This window comes from Zootoca vivipara, chromosome 2 (genome assembly GCF_963506605.1).
Source record: "Zootoca vivipara chromosome 2, rZooViv1.1, whole genome shotgun sequence".
Lineage (NCBI taxonomy): Eukaryota > Metazoa > Chordata > Lepidosauria > Squamata > Lacertidae > Zootoca > Zootoca vivipara.
Genome location: NC_083277.1, coordinates 107,873,927 through 107,894,180, shown reverse-complemented (window position 1 = coordinate 107,894,180; position 20,254 = coordinate 107,873,927). Strand labels below are relative to the sequence as shown.

The following is a 20,254-nucleotide window of genomic DNA, read 5'->3' as shown; positions in this document are numbered from 1 at the left end:
CGGCTTGTTGGGGCTGAGGGGAGTTGGGATTCCAACATTATTTAGGAAGCCACAGGCTCCTTGCTCCTGTGATGAAGGATGGCTGTCCTCATCATGCTTTGCTTGTTACTTTTCCAAGAAATAGATAGATAGACAGACAGACAGATAGATAGATAGATAGATAGATAGATAGATAGATAGATAGATAGATAGATAGATAGATAGATCTTCTGCTGGACATAGGGTAGACATCCCCATGTTCAGAGACTGTATAAGTTACAGTACTAAATCTTGTTTACTTCATACCTCGGTTTAAGTACGCTTCGGTTTGAGTATTTTCAGTTTAAGTACTCCACGGACCTGTCTGGAATGGATTAATCCACTTTCCATTACTTTCAATGGGAAAGTTCACTTCAGGTTAAGTACGCTTCAGGTTAAGTACAGACTTCCGGAACCAATTGTGTTTGTAAACTGAGCTACCACTGTCTTGTGTTGGGGCTCCTCAGAAGGATCTGGTTGGGCTCTGTAGGGAACAGGATGATGGTGTAAATGGTCTGGCTAACAAGCTTCCTCTGTTTAGAATGGTCAACATATAATATCTTATTGAGAAACAAAGTAGGCCTGTGGCAACTCAACTCCAGATAATCCAAGCGGTTGAGCCAATCTGCAGGACACAGAGGCAGCAAACAGATTCGACCAATTAGCCCCAGGCAACTGCTCCAGAAAAAGAGTGGTCTCCAACTTATCCTCCGGGAAGACTCACCGAAATCAATGGATACGTTAGTCAATTGGTGGTTTTACTGAGTCTTCTCTGAGTATGAGAATCCCATGCACACACAATGGCCTGATTCAGACAGCCCCAGTACAATGAATAAACTTATCTGAAAGATTTCCAGGGCAGATTGTGGAGAGTGCAAAGACTTATTCCTTGTGTAGTATCCTTCTTTATGGTAGTCCCGTATTATCCTTCTTTATGGTAATCACCGGTATCCAAAAAGAAACCCAGGGAAGAGGATATAGCCTTCCTTTTTTATTGGATCTGCTTTCAGGGCAAATCAGTGTTGGACCAAGACTTTTTGGTGCCCAGGCAAAGACTATATTTGCTTTCCCCTCCCTTTCTAAGTCCCAGTGAAAGACCCTGCTTCACCTTGCTACATGGAAAGGCTAGCCCTGTATGTGGTCACCAGAAGAGTGAAGAGCCTTGTGTGCCTTGGATATAAACAATGTGTATTTGACGCCCATTGTTTTTGCCCTTCAAATGCTGATAGCGAGTGTCTTTCCTTTCATCCCTTGGCAGAAGCTCTATAAGACATGTCGGGTAATGCAAGAGAGAATTATGGAACTGCTAGCGACTGTGCAGAATGAGGACGTGATCACAGAGCTGATACAAGTGAATGAAAATCTGAATAATGTCCTACTGGGACATGAAAGGTAAAGCTGTTCTATATATGCTGGGAACTCGTTGCTTATATATACAGTGGAACCTCGATTTATGAACACCTTGGTTTACGAATTTTTGGTTTACGAACTCCGCGGACCCATCTGGAATGGATTAATTCACTTTCCATTACTTTCAATGGGAAAGTTCGCTTCAGTTTATGAATGCTTCAGTTTATGAACAGACTTCCGGAACCAATTACACCCATGCTTCGGGTTAAGTACACTTCAGGTTGAGTACTCCGTGGACCAGTCTGGAACGGATTAATCCACTTTCCATTACTTTCAATGGGAAAGTTCGCTTCAGTTTATGAACGCTTCAGTTTATGAACAGACTTCCAGAACCAATTATGTTCATAAACCGAGGTACCACTGTACACAGGTTATGCCAGTTTCAGGAGTGGGGGAACTGGCCCTCCCAACTCCCATCAGCCCCAGCCAACAGTGGCTCAACAGTCATGGATGGTGGGAGTTGTAGTCCAACAATATTTGAAGGGATTGCAGGTTGCCTGCTCCTACAATAAAAAAAAGTTGTGATTGAGCTAACAAAGAGGTTTGTCAACTTGAAGTGTTTCTTGGGACTAAGCCTCATGCACACTTTCCCTTTCCCCTTCCCATTTGGAGAGAAGTGAATGCCTGAACCAGTGGATCCTATGCTTGGCTGGTGAGCATAGGACTTCCTGGCTGTGCAATATTTGCCTCCCAGTGACCGGCGAGTCTGGCATTCCATTGTTCAGTTCACTTTCCACCCCACAGCAAGGAGCAGGGGAGTAATCCTGTGACCTACTTCTGATCCCACCCTTGGAAGAGTTCCTTAAGGAGATAATCTCTGAATAGACTCAGTTACAAGTCTCTATTGTGATGCTTACATTATTTTCTGTGTCCGTTTGGGGTTCTTTTCAGACACAATTCTCTGGAGAGAAGTGAACATTGTTGCTTACCTGTTAATCTGAGTGGCACAATGCAATTCTTTCCCTTGGCACATGAATGCTGTCCAAATGTAATGTTTCCATTATAGAATAAATAAATAAGTAATCAAAAGATAAAAAGATAAATAGAAATTGGCCCCACTACTCAAGCGCCCTAGAATAATGGGAGCAATTTCTTTCTTACTGTTTTCTCTTTGGCTTATTTATCTACTTTGAAACAAGCAAGCACCCATTCTTGAGTGATGGGGCTAATTTCTCTTCCCCCTGGGAGGGTTTTCTTGTAAGAAGAAACATTGGCAAAAGCTGGAAGCAGGCAAGCTAAAACAAAAGTCATAACCCTCTTCCTTGCTAGCTGAGGTTATAAAAAGAAGGAAGAAGATAACATCCCCTCAAAGTCTGCTCAGAGACTGTGACCTTTGCCTCCTTGGTGATTCTCAAATATTACACAACCAACTTTCCATTGTACATCTTAAATGTATGGCTTGAAATGCAGGTATTGATCGTACCATTTCATACAGGTTCTCTCGAAACAGAGTACGCTTCTTGGAGAATCAAAGGATTCAGAACGAAGGTGCAGGGGTAAGTAATTAACAGCCCGTCCTCTAGCCTGGAAAGAGCCTTCTCTTGTTAGGACAAGAATTCTGGAACATCTGTTAGATGCTGTTAGATTCTTTGGTCTCTTGTCATTTTGCAATGTTTATAGTTCATGCCTTCTAAGTGTAGGCATGTTGACTCAGAAGCAAGTCAGAAGCGAAGTTTGGTGGTGCTTACTCCTAAGTAAGTGTGTGTAGGATTGCGGTCTTCATCACTTTGTTCAGTGTTCCAAGGAGGACAAAGCATAAATTGCTAATTCACCCATTACAGAGCAAGTAGCCAAATATTTCTGGGTGGTGGGTGGGGGAGGAATCATTCTCTCTCTCTCTCTCTCTCTCTCTCTCTCTCTCTCTCTCTCTCTCTCTCTCTCTATATATATATATATATATATATATATATAACATAACAGAAATACACAACTGAAAAAGGACAGCCTAAATTACTAACAGGCATAACAGAAGATAATTCTCTTAATTAATTTTGGCTGTCCTTATCTTGAACTGTGAAGTGTTCTTCGGGATCAATGAAAAATTATACAGTATCTTGCTCATTCTATTACTTGATCTGAGAACTTTCAGATTTTACAGATATAGCTGGTGAATCACAGATGGTCACACTGGTGACTTGGAGTAGACCCTTACCACCAGGCAAGATCTGCTTCCATAAGAGAGCAAAAAGGACCTTGTTGGCAATGGCTTGTTGCACACTGAATGTTCAACCTACACCTAAGAGGCAACACTAGGTATAACCTCTGATCTCGTTCTTTCCTTTCAAGGTCAATGGCAACCAGCCGTCTGCTCCTTCGTGTGATTTGCTTGACCTGGGTTCAAACTTTTCCGCTTCTGTGCCAAAGCCTGGGGAAGTTGGCCCTGCACCTCCTCAGTTTTCAGAATTGAGTGAGTATGTATGTATGTTTTAATGGAATGCTATGAACCTTGTGGGAAAATATGGAAACAGACTTATCCTTGTACAGGTCCTATGGATTTGGACTGGAGAGCTTCAATATGGGAGATCCTGAGCCGTTTAAGGTTTTATAGGTCAAAATCACTACTTTCCTCCTATTATTGTTAGGGAAGTGCTGTAGCTCAGTGTTAGAAAGCCTCTACTTTAAAATCAAGAGCCCCAAGTTCAATTTCCAGCATCTCCATGCAGGGCCGGGAATATCTCCTGTGTGAAACCTTGGAGGTCTGCCTCCAGTGTAGATGGGGCTAGATGGACCAAGTGGTCTGACTCTACGTGTTTTCTGGATCATCTCAGATGCATTTCAGACACCATACTTAAAGAGATGCAGACTGTGACCTAGAAGCCAGAGGCACATACCTGGAGGGAAAGTACATGCAGTTCCACCTTTCGGTGTTTTGAATCACTAGCATTGTTCCTGTATGCATCAGTAGCCCAAATTCTCCACTTTGCATGGGGAACTCTGGGTTAATCGAAGCCAGAATCTTTGCACCAGAGCTGGCATATGAAGGGAGGAAGCGAGGGAGGAGTGCTCAGTCCCAACACGCACTACCAGTTTGGTGAACCATGGCTTATAAAGCCAGGAATGATCATCTGAAGAAGGCTGTTGTGAACTGAACTTCACATGAACTCCCAAATGGTGACTGGGTAATAGAAAGCACACATCCCCACCTCGAGTTTATTTGAAATAATGTGTTGCTGAATTCTGCTTATTGATCTATATCCTGGGCCAATGTCTTGATCGCCACAGTGATATCATGCCTTAAAACATTGCCTATATTTTATTTTTTTGTGTTTTAAAGATTTGCAGAAAAATCACAATCATGCCTGTTTTTCTTTCTTTTTTTAGATTGCCAGCCACAAAGTGTTGCTGTTCCAAGCCCCTATCCCACTCAGCCACCACTTTACCCTCAACTAAATTCACTCACAACTACAAATGCTGCACACACTCCGTAAGTAGCAGTTTTTGAAGCTATTTACACCTTTTAAATGGGGTTTAAAGGACGATAAGCAAAGTTGAAAACCAGGACATTGTCACACAAATCTCCTGTCTCTGGAAGCTGCCCCCCCCCAAAAAAGACAGGTAAACATTTGTCAGACCCAGTCCTTAATTTTGTAAGGTAATTTGTGGAAGGTCAGTACAGACTTTTGTGAACCGAGACAAATTGAGAAGGCAGGGATTTAACAATGCGGCCAGAAGTTTGGATGCTGAAGTTGGAAATTTCATTTATGGTTCCTTGATGGCTTCCCATTCATTCTTTCCTCTCTTAGGTTCACATCAGCACAAAGTACATGCCAAAGCTTTCCAGGTAGCTCCACATACATCAACGTAAGTAGCAAACTGTTTCTCAGTCCTTCTTCAGTAGCAAGTATCACAGAGAGATAGCTTTGCACATGTTTTCTATTTGTGTAAGTGATGTTGGACTCTGGGTCCCATCAGCCCCAGCCAGCATGGCCAATGACAATGGTCAAGGATGATGGGAGTTGTAGCCCAGCAACTTCTGGAGGGCCACAAGCTCCCCATTGCTGTTGGTCCAGCAGCACAGTGTTTGTGGTGTTAGTTATAGGAGTTATTCATCTTAACACTCTTACCAGTGCCAAACGTATCCTAAGTCCTTGTGCAGATGAAGCAATGTCATCCATGAACAAGAGGGAAGGATCTTGCGGGCTCAGGAGAACAAACAAACAAAGCTATTTAGGAAATATTTAAAGAAGGGGGAGGTTCCCCAAATGGCCCAGTGAGTACTGAGCAGTGGGTAGCCGTGAAATTAAATTGGCTGGAAAAGAATTCCACTGAAGAGGAAGGTGTGGCCAAAGCAGAACATGACACTTCAAAATGCTCACAGATCTGCTGGGAAGCATGAGAGGTTAGCTAAGAGAGAAGGGAAGGAGCCACAGAGCAGGACTGAGGAGAGTGGAAGTTGAGGATTTGTAGTTCTATCTCAAATTCTTTTCCTTCTCTGGAGGTTGTGAGCTTTCCTTCCTTGGTGCCCATCTGTCATGGATGCTTTAGCTGAGATTCCTGCATTGCAGGGAATAGATGACCCGTAGGGTTCTTTCCCACTCTCTTATTCTATTGCCCTTTGCTTCATTTTCTCCTCTTCTTCTATACTGCCCTGCACCTGCAGATCTCAGGGCAATTCACAACATAAAAATACAATATAAAAGTACAAAATGCAAGATAAAAGCAAAAACAACAATCAACAAGCCAATACCCCTCTACCCAGTCCCACAAACACATTTAAAATGGGTATAGGATGTTAGTTCTCATCCCAAGTTTTTTCCAGCTGACTCCTCTTCTCTTTCCTCCTTTGAGAGGAAGGAACAAAAAAGGGGTCACTGGAGGAAACATGTGAATATAAAAAGGATAAAGTGAACCACCTTGTTCCCTGGAAAGGTCATTTCCTGGTTCAGGCTGATCAACCCGTTTTCAGATGTTCCAGAAGTGGGTTATGAAGCAAGAATCCGACTATAGGGATTCAGTGTGAGCTGCCCATAGAGATTTATGTAGCTGGTATTCGGTACCCATGCTTCCATCCCCACCCCTCAAAAAACCAAAATGTAGGAGCAAAGAGAAGAGTAGAGAGTAGCTTACAACAAACCTGTAGTGTCATCCATTGTTTTCATACAGTGCATTGAAGGTTGGGCTAAGTGTGGTTTACAACAACCCTGCAGTGTAGCTAAAACAGGCGAAGGGAGGCTGGGTAAACAGGATATCCACATTCTAAAGTAATCCTCAACAATGGATTGTCTAGAGGCGAATTAACCAACAGGCTTGCTCCACGAGTACGAGGGGAAATGAGATTCCACACACACCCCTTTAAACAATACTCTCGTGGCTGTTGCATGGCAGACAGCACTTGAAACAAGGCAGTTTGGGAAGCAGCTTGTGTTACGACTTATGAGCCAGCAATTATTAAAAACTCCCCCCTCCCCCAAGAAATAACCCAGAGGTTAGGGCTTGCCGGTCAGAAGGTCGGCGGTTCAAATCCCCGCGATGGGGTGACCTCCCGTTGCTCGGTCCCTGCTCCTGCCAACCTAGCAGTTCGAAAGCACGTCAAAGTGCAAGTAGATAAATAGGTATCGCTCTGACCGGAAGGGAAATGGCGTTTCCGTGCGCTGCTCTGGTTTTGCCAGAAGTGGCTTAGACATGCTGGCCACTTGACCCAGAAGCTGTCTGTGGACAAACACCGGCTCCCTCGGCCAATAAAGCAAGATGAGCACCGCAATCTCAGAGTCGTCTGCGACTGGACTTAATGGTCAGGGGTCCCTTTACCTTTTTAAGTACAGTGGAACCTCAAGTTGCGGACGTAATTCGTCCCGGAGGCACATCCGCAACCCAAAGTGTTCGCATCCAGAAATGCTGCATCTGCGCATGCGTGCGGTGCAATTTAGCGCTTCTGCGCAAGCAGCGAAACCATTCTGGTACTTCCGGGTTGCCGTGGGATGCAACTTGAGAGGACGTAACCTGAAGCGGATGCAACATGAGGTATGTCTGTAGCTCTTTGGAGCACAGCTGAGCCACTACAGCGGTACCTTGGTTCTCAAACTTAATCCGTTCCGGAAGTCTGTTCCAAAACCAAAGCGTTCCAAAACCAAGGCGCGCTTTCCCATAGAAAGTAATGCAAAATGGATTAATTTGTTCCAGACTTTTTAAAAACAACCCTTAAAACAGTAATTTAACATGAATTTTACTATCTAACGAGACCATTGATCCATAATATGAAAGCAATAAACAATGTACTGCAGTCACACAATCAATCAATCAGTAGCTGAACTGCGTTCCACACAGTCACAAAAAACAACAAGAAAGAGTCGCAAAAACAAAAACGCAAAATGAAGAGCAAAAACAGACAGCCCTCAGCGTAACACTCAAAACAGAAGTGTGGCACTCAAATTGGAAGCGTAACACTCAAAACGGAGCACATTCAGCGTCCGAAAAATGTTCTCAAACTGGGACACTTCTGGGTTTGCACTGTTTGGGTTCCAAGTTGTTTGAGTACCAAGGCGTTTGAGAACCAAGGTACCCCTGTAAATGCTTTCTGAATTATAGAGAGAATTGTATTGCAAGCAACAACAGGGTTAAAGGATTTCTGTCTCTGCTGATACTAACTTTAATCCTCACATTAAGAAGTAAACAATACAAGAATAAACCAGCATGTGAGGCTAAACCAGTTTTTTCACAAAGCTATCTTCCTACATACCTGATTTAATTCATTTCGTTCCCTTAGGTGAACACCTATTTAAATCCAGTACTTCTGCATCCGGTTAGCCTTCAGAGTAATGGCTCAAGAGAGGTGCCCCCAGCAGGTGAGTCTAACCAACTGCAGTTAACTGTACCTAAGTTGTGATCGCTTTCTCATGTGTCAGCAGGATATCCAACTTGGACTATGACCTGTTTTGGATAAGCTTCAAGACATGCAAAGTTAGCCAAGGTGGGAAAGTGAGACTGTGCTTTCCCAAGGGAACCAACTGCATAATGCAAGCCTGAACATGTTGCTTTTAGATAAATTATTCATTAATTTTATCTCTGGAGAGGGCTGGCCTGGGCCTTCCCAGCCTAAATGACTTGAATTGAGCTGGAAAAGGGGGATTTTAAGTAAGCTCAGCTTAATGTGTTTTCCAGACTGCAGGGAAGAAATAAGTGAGTTCCCTTCAGACCATCCTGCAGAGTGTTGGGAGATGCGAAGGCCTGGGAAAATTAAGTTCAACTACAGTTCTGTGTTCTAGAAATACATTTTACTAGGGAAGGAGACCATAGCTCAGTGGAACAGCACCTGCATGCAGAAGGCATTCCATCTTCAGGAAGGGTTGGGAGCATATTCCCATAGCTGCCAAGTCTCCCGTTTTTCGCGGGAAACCCCCGTATTTTAAACCGTTTCCCACTGGCAGCCCGGATTGGAAAAAATCCCGTCAATCCCCCGGATTTCCTACCTGCCAGGGAGGCTCCATTTTGGGTCCTGGCGCTGCCCGATTTCCGGTGCCCAGACATGGGTAGCGCGGCACCGGAAGTCGCTTCTATGCATGTCTGGACATGTGTAGAAGCGACTTCCGGTGCCGCGCCACTGCTGATCCTGCTGCATTTTTCAGCGGGAGACTTGGCAGCTATGCATATTCCCTGTCTAAAATCCTGGGGAGTTTCCTACTAGTTAGTGCAGAGAATACCAAGCTAGATGGACAATTTGTAGTTAAATATATTTGAGTCCATTAAACCTTTTCATGCTTGGATTGTGCTCTTTCCTACTGCTACGATCCACTTGTATAATTTTGCCTTACCCTAGAATTACAGTAGAAGGTGGTATTAAGGATAATTGGGACTTTGGTTGGTTATAATTTTACATTAGCAAAGCAAAATGATGCTTACTATTTATTTATTTGTTTACGTCTCTGGGTTTCCTTCTTCCACAGATGTATCGAAAAGCAGTCCCCCGCCTCCTAATTATTACGAGCTAATGGAATTCGACCCCTTGGCTCCCAGTGACAAAACAGAGTAAGTAATTTTGAGAATGACTAATTTACTGCTCGTCGATTTAGCATACAATTCAGGGTGTTGGCCACTGAAGGTAAAAGAGTGATTGATTAAATTTGGCCAAAAAACCATTCTTGGAGGCACAGTTGTTGTTATTCAGGACTACCAGTATTTGAAAAATTAATATTGTTGTTAGTTAAAATACAGATTTAAGTAAATCCCTAGGGTTGGATCCAGAGTATCATTTCTGCTTGGTGAAAGGGACAGAAATCCAGCGGGTTTCTGCAGGACAACAAGAGGGCAATTTTTGCCAATTTCTTTGCAACCTCCAGCATTACCCCCCCTCCCCCACTGCGATGGGAAGTCCCCCCAATCTTCCAGAGCAGTTTTTTCAGGAAGCTGCAGGGGAAAGGAAGAATTGGGAGATACTGCCTCCCCCTCCTGCCTCTGCTGGGAGTGTCTTGTGATGGAAGTCCTACTAATAGGAACTCTGGATCCAAGCCATGGAAAAGTACTTACAAAGTCGAGGGCATGGGTTCAAAGTTTTAGCCTCCTGGTAAGCGAGGACCTCACAGCTCTGAAGTACGTGTGGCAAAACACTGCAAAAGCATTACATACAAAATCCAAAACAGTAGATTAACATGATGAGCAAAATCCATTGTGTGAGCGAGCCTCCAATTCAGATTTTGCACATGTGCAGGGGAGAGGGAGCTGCAGTCCCACTGCACAAATGGAAGTCTGCTTTGCTCTGCACACATATGGATATAGCCCAATTACCACCCTCACACATTGAAAATACTTTTGTTACTAAGGAACTTGTGGGCAGACTCATTTACCATTCATTTTTGCACACATTCATTGAAAGCAGAGTCTGTTGGGGGTCAAAGAAAATTGTTTGAAAGGCTGGATGTGGCCGCAGACCACGAGCTGGCCATTCTTGCTATGAGGAATTGGATACCATAGCTAATAAAGCAAAATGAGTTTTATGGATATTGAAGCAAAATGAGTTTTATGCTATGTGGGGCTCAGCCCCTAGCTTTCCTGTTTTGTTGACTAATCTTTGTTATTCATGTCACAAAAAGTGTTTTATCTTGTGCTTTTGATTTCAGACCTATATATGAAGAAATTGATGCACACCTATTCAGAGCAAGTGTTAGAAACAACACCCGTTGTTAAAAGCAGAGGTCCAAGAGAACCAGTTCTTTACCAGTACTAGAGACTATTTTGATCACTCAAAACCTGTCAGCTCAGTGACAAAGAATAGGAGGACAATTTTTGGAAGATGATTTGGATTTGTCACACCGTTTGTATGAAGACATTCAAAACCTATCCTCCCTTAAGTGCATTACATTAAGCTCGAATGATCGTTAAGAATGTAAGGTTCTACTTGTGTGTATACTTTAGACCAAGGTCTACAAATTACATAAAGCATATCCCCCAACCCCCAAATCATTTTTTCCTAGGGAGCAAAATACCCAAGACTGTAACTATAAAAGAAACCTTGCACTTAGAAAAATAAGGTACTTTTATTTTATGGTACATTCTGCTTAGTTATAAAAGCACAAAATATTTTCCATAGGTAGAACTACATAATGGAACTTGATTTAAGTTGATGTGCATCATTGTGCTAGCGGTCCAGGAACAAATCGAGGTTCTAGCTAGCCTTCAAGCTGTTACCTGGGATTTAGTGCTAATTTTTGTGGGGGGTGGACCTTACCCCTCTATCCCCTCAGTATAATCTTCGTGTAAAACTATTTGCTAACCAGGCATAGTTTTGAAATCAGATGTTTCATAGCAAGTTTCTTGGTCTTCTGATGACTAGTCACTATAGCACTTTTCTCTAGTTTATGTAATGCACTCATTGTCTCAGACTTGCACAAGCTATTCCAAAGCAGAGGGGAATGTAAATACAGTTGTACCTTGGTTTTCGAACAGCTTAGTTCTCGAACATTTTGACTCCCAAACGCTCCAAACCCGGAAGTGAGTGTTCCGGTTTGCAAACTACTTTTGGAAGCCAAGCATCCGAAGGGGCTTCCGCGGCTTCCGATTGGCTGTAGGAGCTTCCTGCATCCAATTGGAAGTTGTGCTTCGGTTTCTGAACGTTTTGGAAGTTCCAGACTTCCAGAACAGATTCTGTTCGACTTCCGAGGTACAACTGTAGTCTCATGAGGGTTTGCTGTAGAAGTCTTGCTCCATTTCTGTCCTAACATCCTTTAAACCTCCTCTCCAAGACCTCCATTAAAGAGAAATTAAATGCTGCACGTGTGATGGGAAGCCACAAAGGCTCTAGTTTTTTATGGGCTTCATTGGGAGCAGCTAAAGAAGGCACTAAAGCAGGTGGATGAGGGACAGCAAGGACATAAGCACACACCCCTTTAAGGTATCTTGGGGCAACTCTGCCCTTGATTGTTATTGTAGCTGTTTTCCACATTAAGCAGGTACTATTGGCAACTAAAGTTATCTTTAAGCAGGTAAGGACAGTCACTTGGGTCATAGGATCCATACAATGTAAAAGGGTGATGGGAGGAAGTGCCTTCTTTCCGATTTAAAGTAAAATAACCTATTTATAATGAATGTCATTACAATAGGCTGTTCAATTCAGTGCTTGCTAACTGCAAATGGTACATTTTATGTCTGATTGCTATGTAGTATTTAATTATGTTTTACAATTCCTATGCTGTTTTTATACAATCCAAATAAAATGTGGTCAGAAAATAGCTAATGGGTGGTTTCAGTAGCTGCACAACTCTCCAGTTTAACACACCTCTTTCCTACTTGGTTTTATAGCTTGCCTCCTGCATTTTATGTCAAATGTTTGCATGCCAGTGTTAAGTAAGGCATCACACTGTTGCTGCTTCATTTATCGGTTTATTTGCTCTGCAGCTATCCAGCTTTGAGCTGAAGTTTCTGTTGAGTCTTTACTGCATTTTTGGAATCATACATTGAACATCACCGTCACTTGTATTGTAGGTATTTTGAAACTAGGGGATGTTTCTGTTGTCTGCCATGACCAATACCTCTTCTGTCTTCTCCTCCCTGCCCCAAGGTACATCTATCTTTATTGGGAGTTCGATTCACACTGGCTAGGAATTTTACCTAACAAAATATACAAGGCACAGAAAATTCAGGTAAAACTGTTACCAACCCAAAGTGCCAGAATTCCCAGAAATATTCTGTCATTTGATCTTTATTTTTCAAAAGGTGCTTTCATGTACTTCAAAGCATAGCTGAAATACATGCAGGAAAAGTCCATCTGCACCCTCATATTTAAACTATATTCAGACTAAATGTCCAAAACAGCCATGACTTTTTTAAAAAAGGCAGAATAAATTTATTTTAAATATATATATACATACACATTCCGCTTTTCACCATCTGGGTACCAATGCAGCTCTAAGAATAGTACCAAAGTTTAATATGCTAACCTTCAATGTCACTTTAACAGAAGGGAATAGTAGGAGGAAAGAGTTATGGCTGGGAGGAAGAAAAAAAAAGTCTAAAAAGGGAACTTTTGGGGAACTTTTAAGAAGTGGTTTCCTTTGATTCTGGGCCGGTTACAGATTCTTTTGAGTTCAGTTTATGAGAATAAGAACACAGATGGCACAGAACAGCTGAGTTTCAGCATAACATTTCATATGGCATCTGCACTTTGGTTACAAACCTTCACACAATTTATGGAACGAGTGCTACCTCTGATATATTGCAAACAGCTAAAGGAGTTTTAGCGGTGTCTAAAATTAAATTAGATTTGAAAATACCACCCGCTACATGCATTTTATAATTATTATTCATAATCATGGTTCCTGTGTGCAAAATTAAACGCCTCAGCTTCAAATCTCTATATGATTCAATATCTAATACACAACTTTTACAGTTTTTAAGCAACTTCCTACTGAGTTAAGGAATGTGCTTTTGCAGTCTGTAGATGACGCATATTGATTAGCAATCTCCACTGCAGTGTCTGGCTGTTGTACTATTAGTTATAACCCGGCAGTGGCAGTTTCTGTCCTTCTTTTGCTTCAAAAAATGTGTAAGAAAGAGTGATCAAGTCAACTCTGGCCATCCTTGGGTCTTCTGCAAATTCAGGATCAATGAAGAAAAATACCGGCATGTCTACTTCTTCATGAGGATTAAGTCGTTGTTCTTCAAAACAAAAACACTGTAAATGTGGGGGAAAGAGGGTTTAGAATTGTTTCTGAAGTTTATTTTAAGGCAACAATATATCCACAATCTAGTTTAGGGAGGAGGGGAACTTCTGTGCCTAGTTCAATAAAATGTGGCAAAATGCTATTTGTGATATTTTCCACCAAAGGACATGAAAAATCCATATACTATTCACTTCGTCACTGTCTTATGAAAACTGCAATACCTGCTTAAATGCAAAGGGAAATATCCAGAGTTGGTCATACTCATAGTACAGCGACTGAAATTAATGGAATAAACTCCATGAATTTCAATGAGTCTATGCTGACTATAACTTAAATGGAGATCACCCCAAGGATTTAACATGAAGAGCTAGCACCACTGACAGTGAATTAAACCATATCATATGCACACTTTGGGTGTGTGTGTGTTATATTTTGAACTATTCAAAATCACACAGCTTTACTTTGTCTTAGAAGAGACAGCAGATATAAAAGAATTTTTTTTCTTTAATAGCTTTTTCAGAGCAGAGGGTGGAGCTAGATCCTGAGTCTGGAGGGTAAGTTATCCTTGCACCAAAGATAAGGAAAGTGGAGGACATATACCTACATCTTGGATATTGCTGCTAACATGGATTAAAACAGAATCGGACTTCAAAAGTAGAAGAGTTCAGTTAGCAGCAGCTGCAACAGTCCACTCTTAGAGCATCATACAACACTTACTTGTATCTTGTTGAAATACTGCCCAGCTTCAAAAGGCACCACATTGTAGGTAGAGATTCCAATTATTGGTTTATCAGTGGGATTCTTTGCTTTATAAAATGCCAGTGCGGTCTCTCCTGGAACCACCTGTAAGAAGAAGTTGCTCTAGTGATCTTTCTTGCTTTCCCCAATGTCACTGCCAGCCAAATTGCATTATGGTGGGCAAGTTTATAAATGGCTAGTAGTCATAGTATTCCCTCTGAACCCAAGTTGCTGTGAACTGCAAGTTGGGAGAATGCTGTTGCACTCAGGTTCTGCTTGTGGGCTTCCCATGGGCATCTGGGGGGAGGGGACTATGATAACAAAGTGCTGGACTAGATAGTCCCTTTGCTCAATCCAGTAGGGCTTTTATATTGTTAAATTCAAAACATGACCAGTGGTCCTAAAAGGTTGTCAAGCCTTGCGCTAATGGCTAACTCACCTGAAGTAGACAGTACCTATACATTCATCAGCATTCTGTGCTGGAATGCTAACAACTTTCCAGTCTAAAGTAGGTCCAAATCAAGAAACTACCTAAAACTCAAAGGAAAGGGAATTTATTTCTCAAGCAGATGTGGCATGGGGGACAGACTTACATAAAAGGAAGGTCTCCAGCAAAGAGGGTGTCTCTACAGCACGCAGCTGTGCTCTTCCAACCAGGAACACAGAGAAGTGTGCTATGGCTCACTCAACATCTCTGACCGAGTCAATATGGCATAGCAGTTAAGAGGGTCAAACTGAGATTGGGGAGACCCAGATTCAAACTCTCACTTGGCAAAGAAGCTCACTGGATGACTTTTGGGGCAGTGTTGTTTGGGGCGGGGAGGAGGACAGAACACACACAGTGCCTTTTGCTTGTTGGAGAAAGGTAAACAAAATGTAGCAACAGTAGCAGCAGCAGCAGCAGCAGCAAGATGCTACATTTTCCTGGGTGTGGAAACACAAAAGGATAACTGTATCTGTGCTCACAGCAAATAGGCAGTGTGGGGTTGTGAGCCTGTTTGCCAGGAGGTAATCTTTACCCACCACTGGCAAAGCAGATTATAAAACAAGCAGCCTCTCATTATGATTACTGCAATTTAGCATGGCTAGTTACAACCCTCGCCCCTCTGTCTATCAATAAACCACAAGACTGGTACTTGCATAAATGCCTGTTAGAAGAACACCCCCAGACATATATGAAACCCATCTCTATAAAATTTTAATAACTTACATATACTTCAGTCTGCTGAGGTCTGAAATTCCACTGAAGGCTTGCATGTACATCTGCATTGAAGGTAACCTTAATGATGCGATCTTTAACAGGTACCATTGTCTCAACCTCTCCTGAACCATGGCCTGCTACCGCTGACCCTCCAAGTCCAGTAGCCTTAAAGGAAAAAAAAGCTGCAATTAACAATAGCCTGATTAAAAACAAGAAATGATATCTGAGGCAAGAATTAAACAGAAACAATCTCTTCCAAGAAAGCTTTAACAAGACAACCAACGTAAAAGCTGCTACTTCTATGTACAAAAGCCAGACGGGCAACAAACATGGCAAGAGTCGATTGCACCCAATTAAACTACCGGTATCTGAAAAGACTTACTTCCTTAACCTTCAAGTGATTTCCAGGCATGTGCTACATGGAACAGTTATTGGTGGAAATCAACCATTTAATGTAGCCTGAATTATATCGTGAGTCGAGGGAGATTTTGAATATGGACAGACATCAACTAAGGGACTAGATCTACTGGACAGAATCCAGAAGGGACCTACAAGCAATTAAATCTTCCAAATGTTCTCCATTGTTTCCACTCTTTTCAGCTATTTGTCTAAATGCTTGCTTGTTCAACTAAGATCTGCTTTTATAGAGTGCTGTTTTCAAGTAATACCCTCAACAGTGCTGGATAGGTGTTATATCAAGATCCCATATGTACACTGTAAATATGAGCAGTGTTTGAAACTCCCATTGTTCTAGGCACATTTTGTGACAGGGCATCTCATTAGCGCGAGCAATTTATGAGCTTTGGGTGCAGTACTGTACCTAAGATTTCAGATTAAGCTGCAGAGTGGATCGAAAGGAGGAGCATTTTCTGCCTCCCCACTTCCAGCCACTCTCTGAAGACCAGAGAAGAGACCCTCTTAAGAATATTAGGGGGGGGGTAGACAGGGAAAGGACTAAACCATGTGAAAACAAACATAAGATTTTAGCTGCAGTTCATTCATTTTCCGCTTTGTATTCTTGTTATTAAAAAGGATGCCTAGACATCCTGTTGTTGCGCACATAACCTAGTTTAAGGTGGCCATTTAGCTCCTAGCTTTCATATATCAGTTTCTAACACTGTATGTGAGCAATGACTGGTAGAATGCATTCTTCATTATTTGTTATATCACCCATTAAACACAGATGCTAGAAGATGCTTTCTATATCCCATTTGTTCAGGAAAGCAGTGTCTCCTTTGGGGAGGGGGTGCCATTGTTACTATGGCTCTAAAGGCAAAGGACCCCCGGACGGTTAAGTCCAGTCAAAGGCGACTATGGGGTGTGGCACTCATCTCGCTTTCAGGCTGAGGGAGCCGGCGCTTGTCCCCAGACAGCTTTCTGGGTCATGTGGCCAGCATGATGGAAACCAGAGTGCATGGAAAGGCTGCTTACCTTTCCACCACAGCAGCAACTATTCATCTGCTTGCACTGGTTGCTTTCGAACTGCTAGGTTGACAGGAGATGGGAAGAGCAATGGGAGTTCATCGCAGTTGTGACTCATAAGGTGGCCCCTTTCACATAAAGATTAGGAAGGAGGAACTGGATAAAACAGTACATTGTAAGGGAGATTCACGGGTCTTAATTGAAATACTGTATACCGCATGTGGTTGTGGAGGCTCCCTACTTATACTGTAATCTCAACTGTACTGCATGGCTCAAGTAGAATTTCTGTTTTATATTGCGTCATATGGTTTTCTTGTAACCTTTGGCTAATACAATAAATTTCCTGAGCGGAACAAAAATCCTGTAATCTAATGAATACTTATGGGCAGTGAAAATGTATAAATTTTAAAAGTATAAATAAAAAACTTAAACTTAAAAAAAAAAAAGATTTGACAGGTGGCAGCTCCTGCTCATCCAACTTGGCAGACGGATCCAGCACACAGACGCCGCCTTCAAACAAAGGGACATCCAGGGACCCTATTCGTGCAAACGGTTGGATTTTGTAGATTTGAGAGTCAGGGCAAGTAGGTAGAAAGAAGCTGCAGGCTGCACTCGGCTTGGCAAAGGAAGCTCCCCTGACTCTGCAGCCTTCGTTTCCTCCTTTCCCTGCATTTGGGAAACGTTGTCTCGCAGGGGGGCCCCTCCCCATGCTTGGCTCCCCACAACAACAACAAACAACCCTGCGAGGCAGGCCTTCTCCGAGAAACGCTCCCCGAGGCGGCCTCTCACCTGGCAGTAGAGGCGGTAAAGGGGCACGGCCGCGTAGGACATGCCCGCCACGCCCACGACGCCGGCCGCCAGGTACGTCAGCACCGTCTTGTTGCGGTGCCTCCAGTCGTCCTGCTGCCGGCGACGGGCCCCCGCGAAGGGGTCTCCGCCGCTGCCCTTGGCGCGCCGCCCGCAGAAGGCCGCCGCCGGCGCCTCGCCGTTGCCATGGAGACGGAGCCAGGCCCGCCAGGGGCCCCATCCTCGCGCCGCGGGAGCCACGAGGCAAGGCCAGCCCCGCGCGCAGCCGCCCATGCCCTTTTCTCCTTTCTTTTCCCGCCCCGTCCTGTCACGTGGACGGGCTCGTCATTCCTCTCTCCTCCAACCCCTACCACCACTCCCGGCCTCTTCGCGCGCGACGTCGCCAAGTATCGCGACAGCTCGGGGCCCCAAGGTGGCGAACCCGCAGCCGGGCGGCGCGCGTGCGACTGTCGCTTGGCCACCGCCTCCTCCTCCTCCTCCGCTTGCGGGAATCGCAGCGACTACGGCGGCCGCGGGGGGTAAGTCCGCGTTCTCGTTTACCTGCTCCCTCGTGGCCCCGCCTCCTGGCAGGGCAGGGTCTAGCTCCGTTGATACGGCGTGAGGCTCTTAATCGCGGGGTTATGGGTTCGAGACCGGCGTCGGGCTAATGATTCCTGCATTGCAAGGGGTTGGACTAGATGACACTGGTGCTCGCTTCCCACTCTACAGTGCTCTACGGACGGAGTAATGAGAGATCCTCAGGCTGTGGTAACACGATACAAGCAAGCACATGCAAGTTATATACATACTATACATACATATATATGTAAACAAGCACCTCTCAGGATAACTCAGTTAGTAGAGAGCAAGGGCCTTACAGTTGCTGTAGAGATTCAGATAAGGTGTGCAAACGGCTTTGAATGGAGACTTTTTCAGCAGGGTACTGTTCTAAGAATTTTAAGTTCTCAAATAAAGAATAAATATTCATAAATGCACACATATCTAAATATATGAACCATGTGTCTGAAATAGTATGGGAGAGCAATCCTGAAGCCATTTTGACTCTCTCAATGACCTCAAATATTCATCTGCAGTTAGGGAGGCAAATGGGAAAAGGCTTCCCATTGTCTTTTCACTTACAAATCTTGTCTTAAGGGTGTCTTTGTGTATGAATAGGGTGAGCCTGTGACCTCCATTCAGGAACTAAAGTATTAAGCGTCACAAAAGAATGGCCAGGCTGTTCAGGTAATGCAATCAGTGACCATTATCAGGTATCCCGGCAGGCAGGATTTCTGCTGTAGACCGCCTCCTTCTGTGGTGTATGTATGATGTTTTGGGGGTTGGTCTTGGGCTACAGGGTGGGCAGTTTCAAAAGTCTATATAAGGGCTTGTGCACCATTGTTCAGGGTTCTCATCCCTCCTGCGTGTGATGAGTGGGGACCCTATTGCAACTAGCAATAAAGATCAGGCGTATTAGCCGCTTTGCTTCTCAATATACTCTGTTGGCCTCTGTTATTTTCTCCTTCCGATAGGGAACCCACTTAAGGACTCTTATGGGAATACCCCGTAAGGGAAAGGGAGCAGTTTTTCTTATAACAGTTCCAAATAAATCTAAGCTCTTTGTGCCACAACTCTATGAAACAATGATTCTGGAGGAGGCCGATAAAAGGTGTTTTATATGATAACTGAGCGGCAAATGCAGGTCTCCTACCAACTGAATATTCAGGGTGATACTCAGGCTTCCCACACCTGCAAAGGACTTCTCCTCCTGCAGGGAGGATTTCCTCTTTGCTGTCTCCCAGTTGAAACCACATCATCTTTAAAGGGACTGAGATGCACTGTAGGTCTCTAGACCTCAAGTGAGAATTTGCAAAAGGGTGCGGCAGTGGCAGACATTGAAAGGTAACCGGGTAGATGTAGCCACGCCACTTGGCCGGGGAAGCATTGCTTGCCCCAGCCAAACATAGAGAGCAAATCTATAAAAGGAAAACAAACCAATCACTTTCAGCAACTATTTTTTGGTAAACATTTGCAAAAGCGCTTGGAATGCATCCTTATTCTGTGGGTAACACAATATCTTCTAGTATGGATTGGATAATAATATTGAAAGTGTTGACATAAATTTATTTATTTTTGAAAAAACAAGCTGCATTGTGAATAGAAGTTCATACCCCCTATAAGAATCGCACATTGCAACTTTTCTGAAATCCACCATTGCCTTGCTATTTTTTTTTCTTCCATTATGAGGACTATTATGGGTCCTCAGGAAATCAATCAAACTGTATACATCACATTGCATTTCCGGACTGCCCAAACAGATTAGGTAATTGGCTTATGTGTTCAGTTTGCTCTTAACAAGCCAGGAGTGCTCCTGTCAGGCCCCTTCTGGGCTCTTGCAGCCCACCCTGAAATAGACGGCAGCTGAGATCTTCATAAAAAGTATTTAGCAATTACCTCGGTATATTTACTGGAACAGAGGAAATGGACCTGTTTATCTCTTGCTGCTTTTGCTTGCTCAACAGGCACTGAGCTTATCGGAGGCTATCAAAAGCAATCTGAAGAAGCCTATGGAGTTTTCATAAAGAGGATA

At 43.5% G+C, this 20,254-nt stretch overlaps 2 protein-coding genes across 3 annotated transcripts in view; one reads left to right on the top strand and one right to left on the bottom strand.

Moving 5' to 3' along the window:
- The window catches only part of TOM1L1 (target of myb1 like 1 membrane trafficking protein), a 52,646-nt gene extending 39,266 nt beyond the window's left edge, over nucleotides 1–13,380 (top strand). For both annotated transcript variants that reach the window (XM_035103829.2, XM_035103830.2), the window contains 8 exons: nucleotides 1,277–1,410; nucleotides 2,864–2,924; nucleotides 3,715–3,835; nucleotides 4,750–4,852; nucleotides 5,172–5,229; nucleotides 8,132–8,210; nucleotides 9,309–9,390; nucleotides 10,479–13,380. In XM_035103829.2, the coding sequence (XP_034959720.2) occupies nucleotides 1,277–1,410; nucleotides 2,864–2,924; nucleotides 3,715–3,835; nucleotides 4,750–4,852; nucleotides 5,172–5,229; nucleotides 8,132–8,210; nucleotides 9,309–9,390; nucleotides 10,479–10,545 (705 nt within the window). In that variant the 3' untranslated portion in view covers nucleotides 10,546–13,380. The remainder of the gene's footprint in view (nucleotides 1–1,276; nucleotides 1,411–2,863; nucleotides 2,925–3,714; nucleotides 3,836–4,749; nucleotides 4,853–5,171; nucleotides 5,230–8,131; nucleotides 8,211–9,308; nucleotides 9,391–10,478) is intronic.
- LOC118079562 (cytochrome c oxidase assembly protein COX11, mitochondrial) lies at nucleotides 12,750–18,031 on the bottom strand. Its single transcript, XM_035103831.2, has 4 exons — nucleotides 17,668–18,031; nucleotides 15,466–15,621; nucleotides 14,235–14,360; nucleotides 12,750–13,528 (listed from the first exon to the last, which is right to left on the bottom strand). Exons 1-4 carry the CDS (start codon nucleotides 17,956–17,958, stop codon nucleotides 13,346–13,348), a joined length of 756 nt encoding a protein of 251 aa, XP_034959722.2. The 5' UTR covers nucleotides 17,959–18,031; the 3' UTR covers nucleotides 12,750–13,345.
- Nucleotides 18,032–20,254: the final 2,223 nt, after the last annotated feature.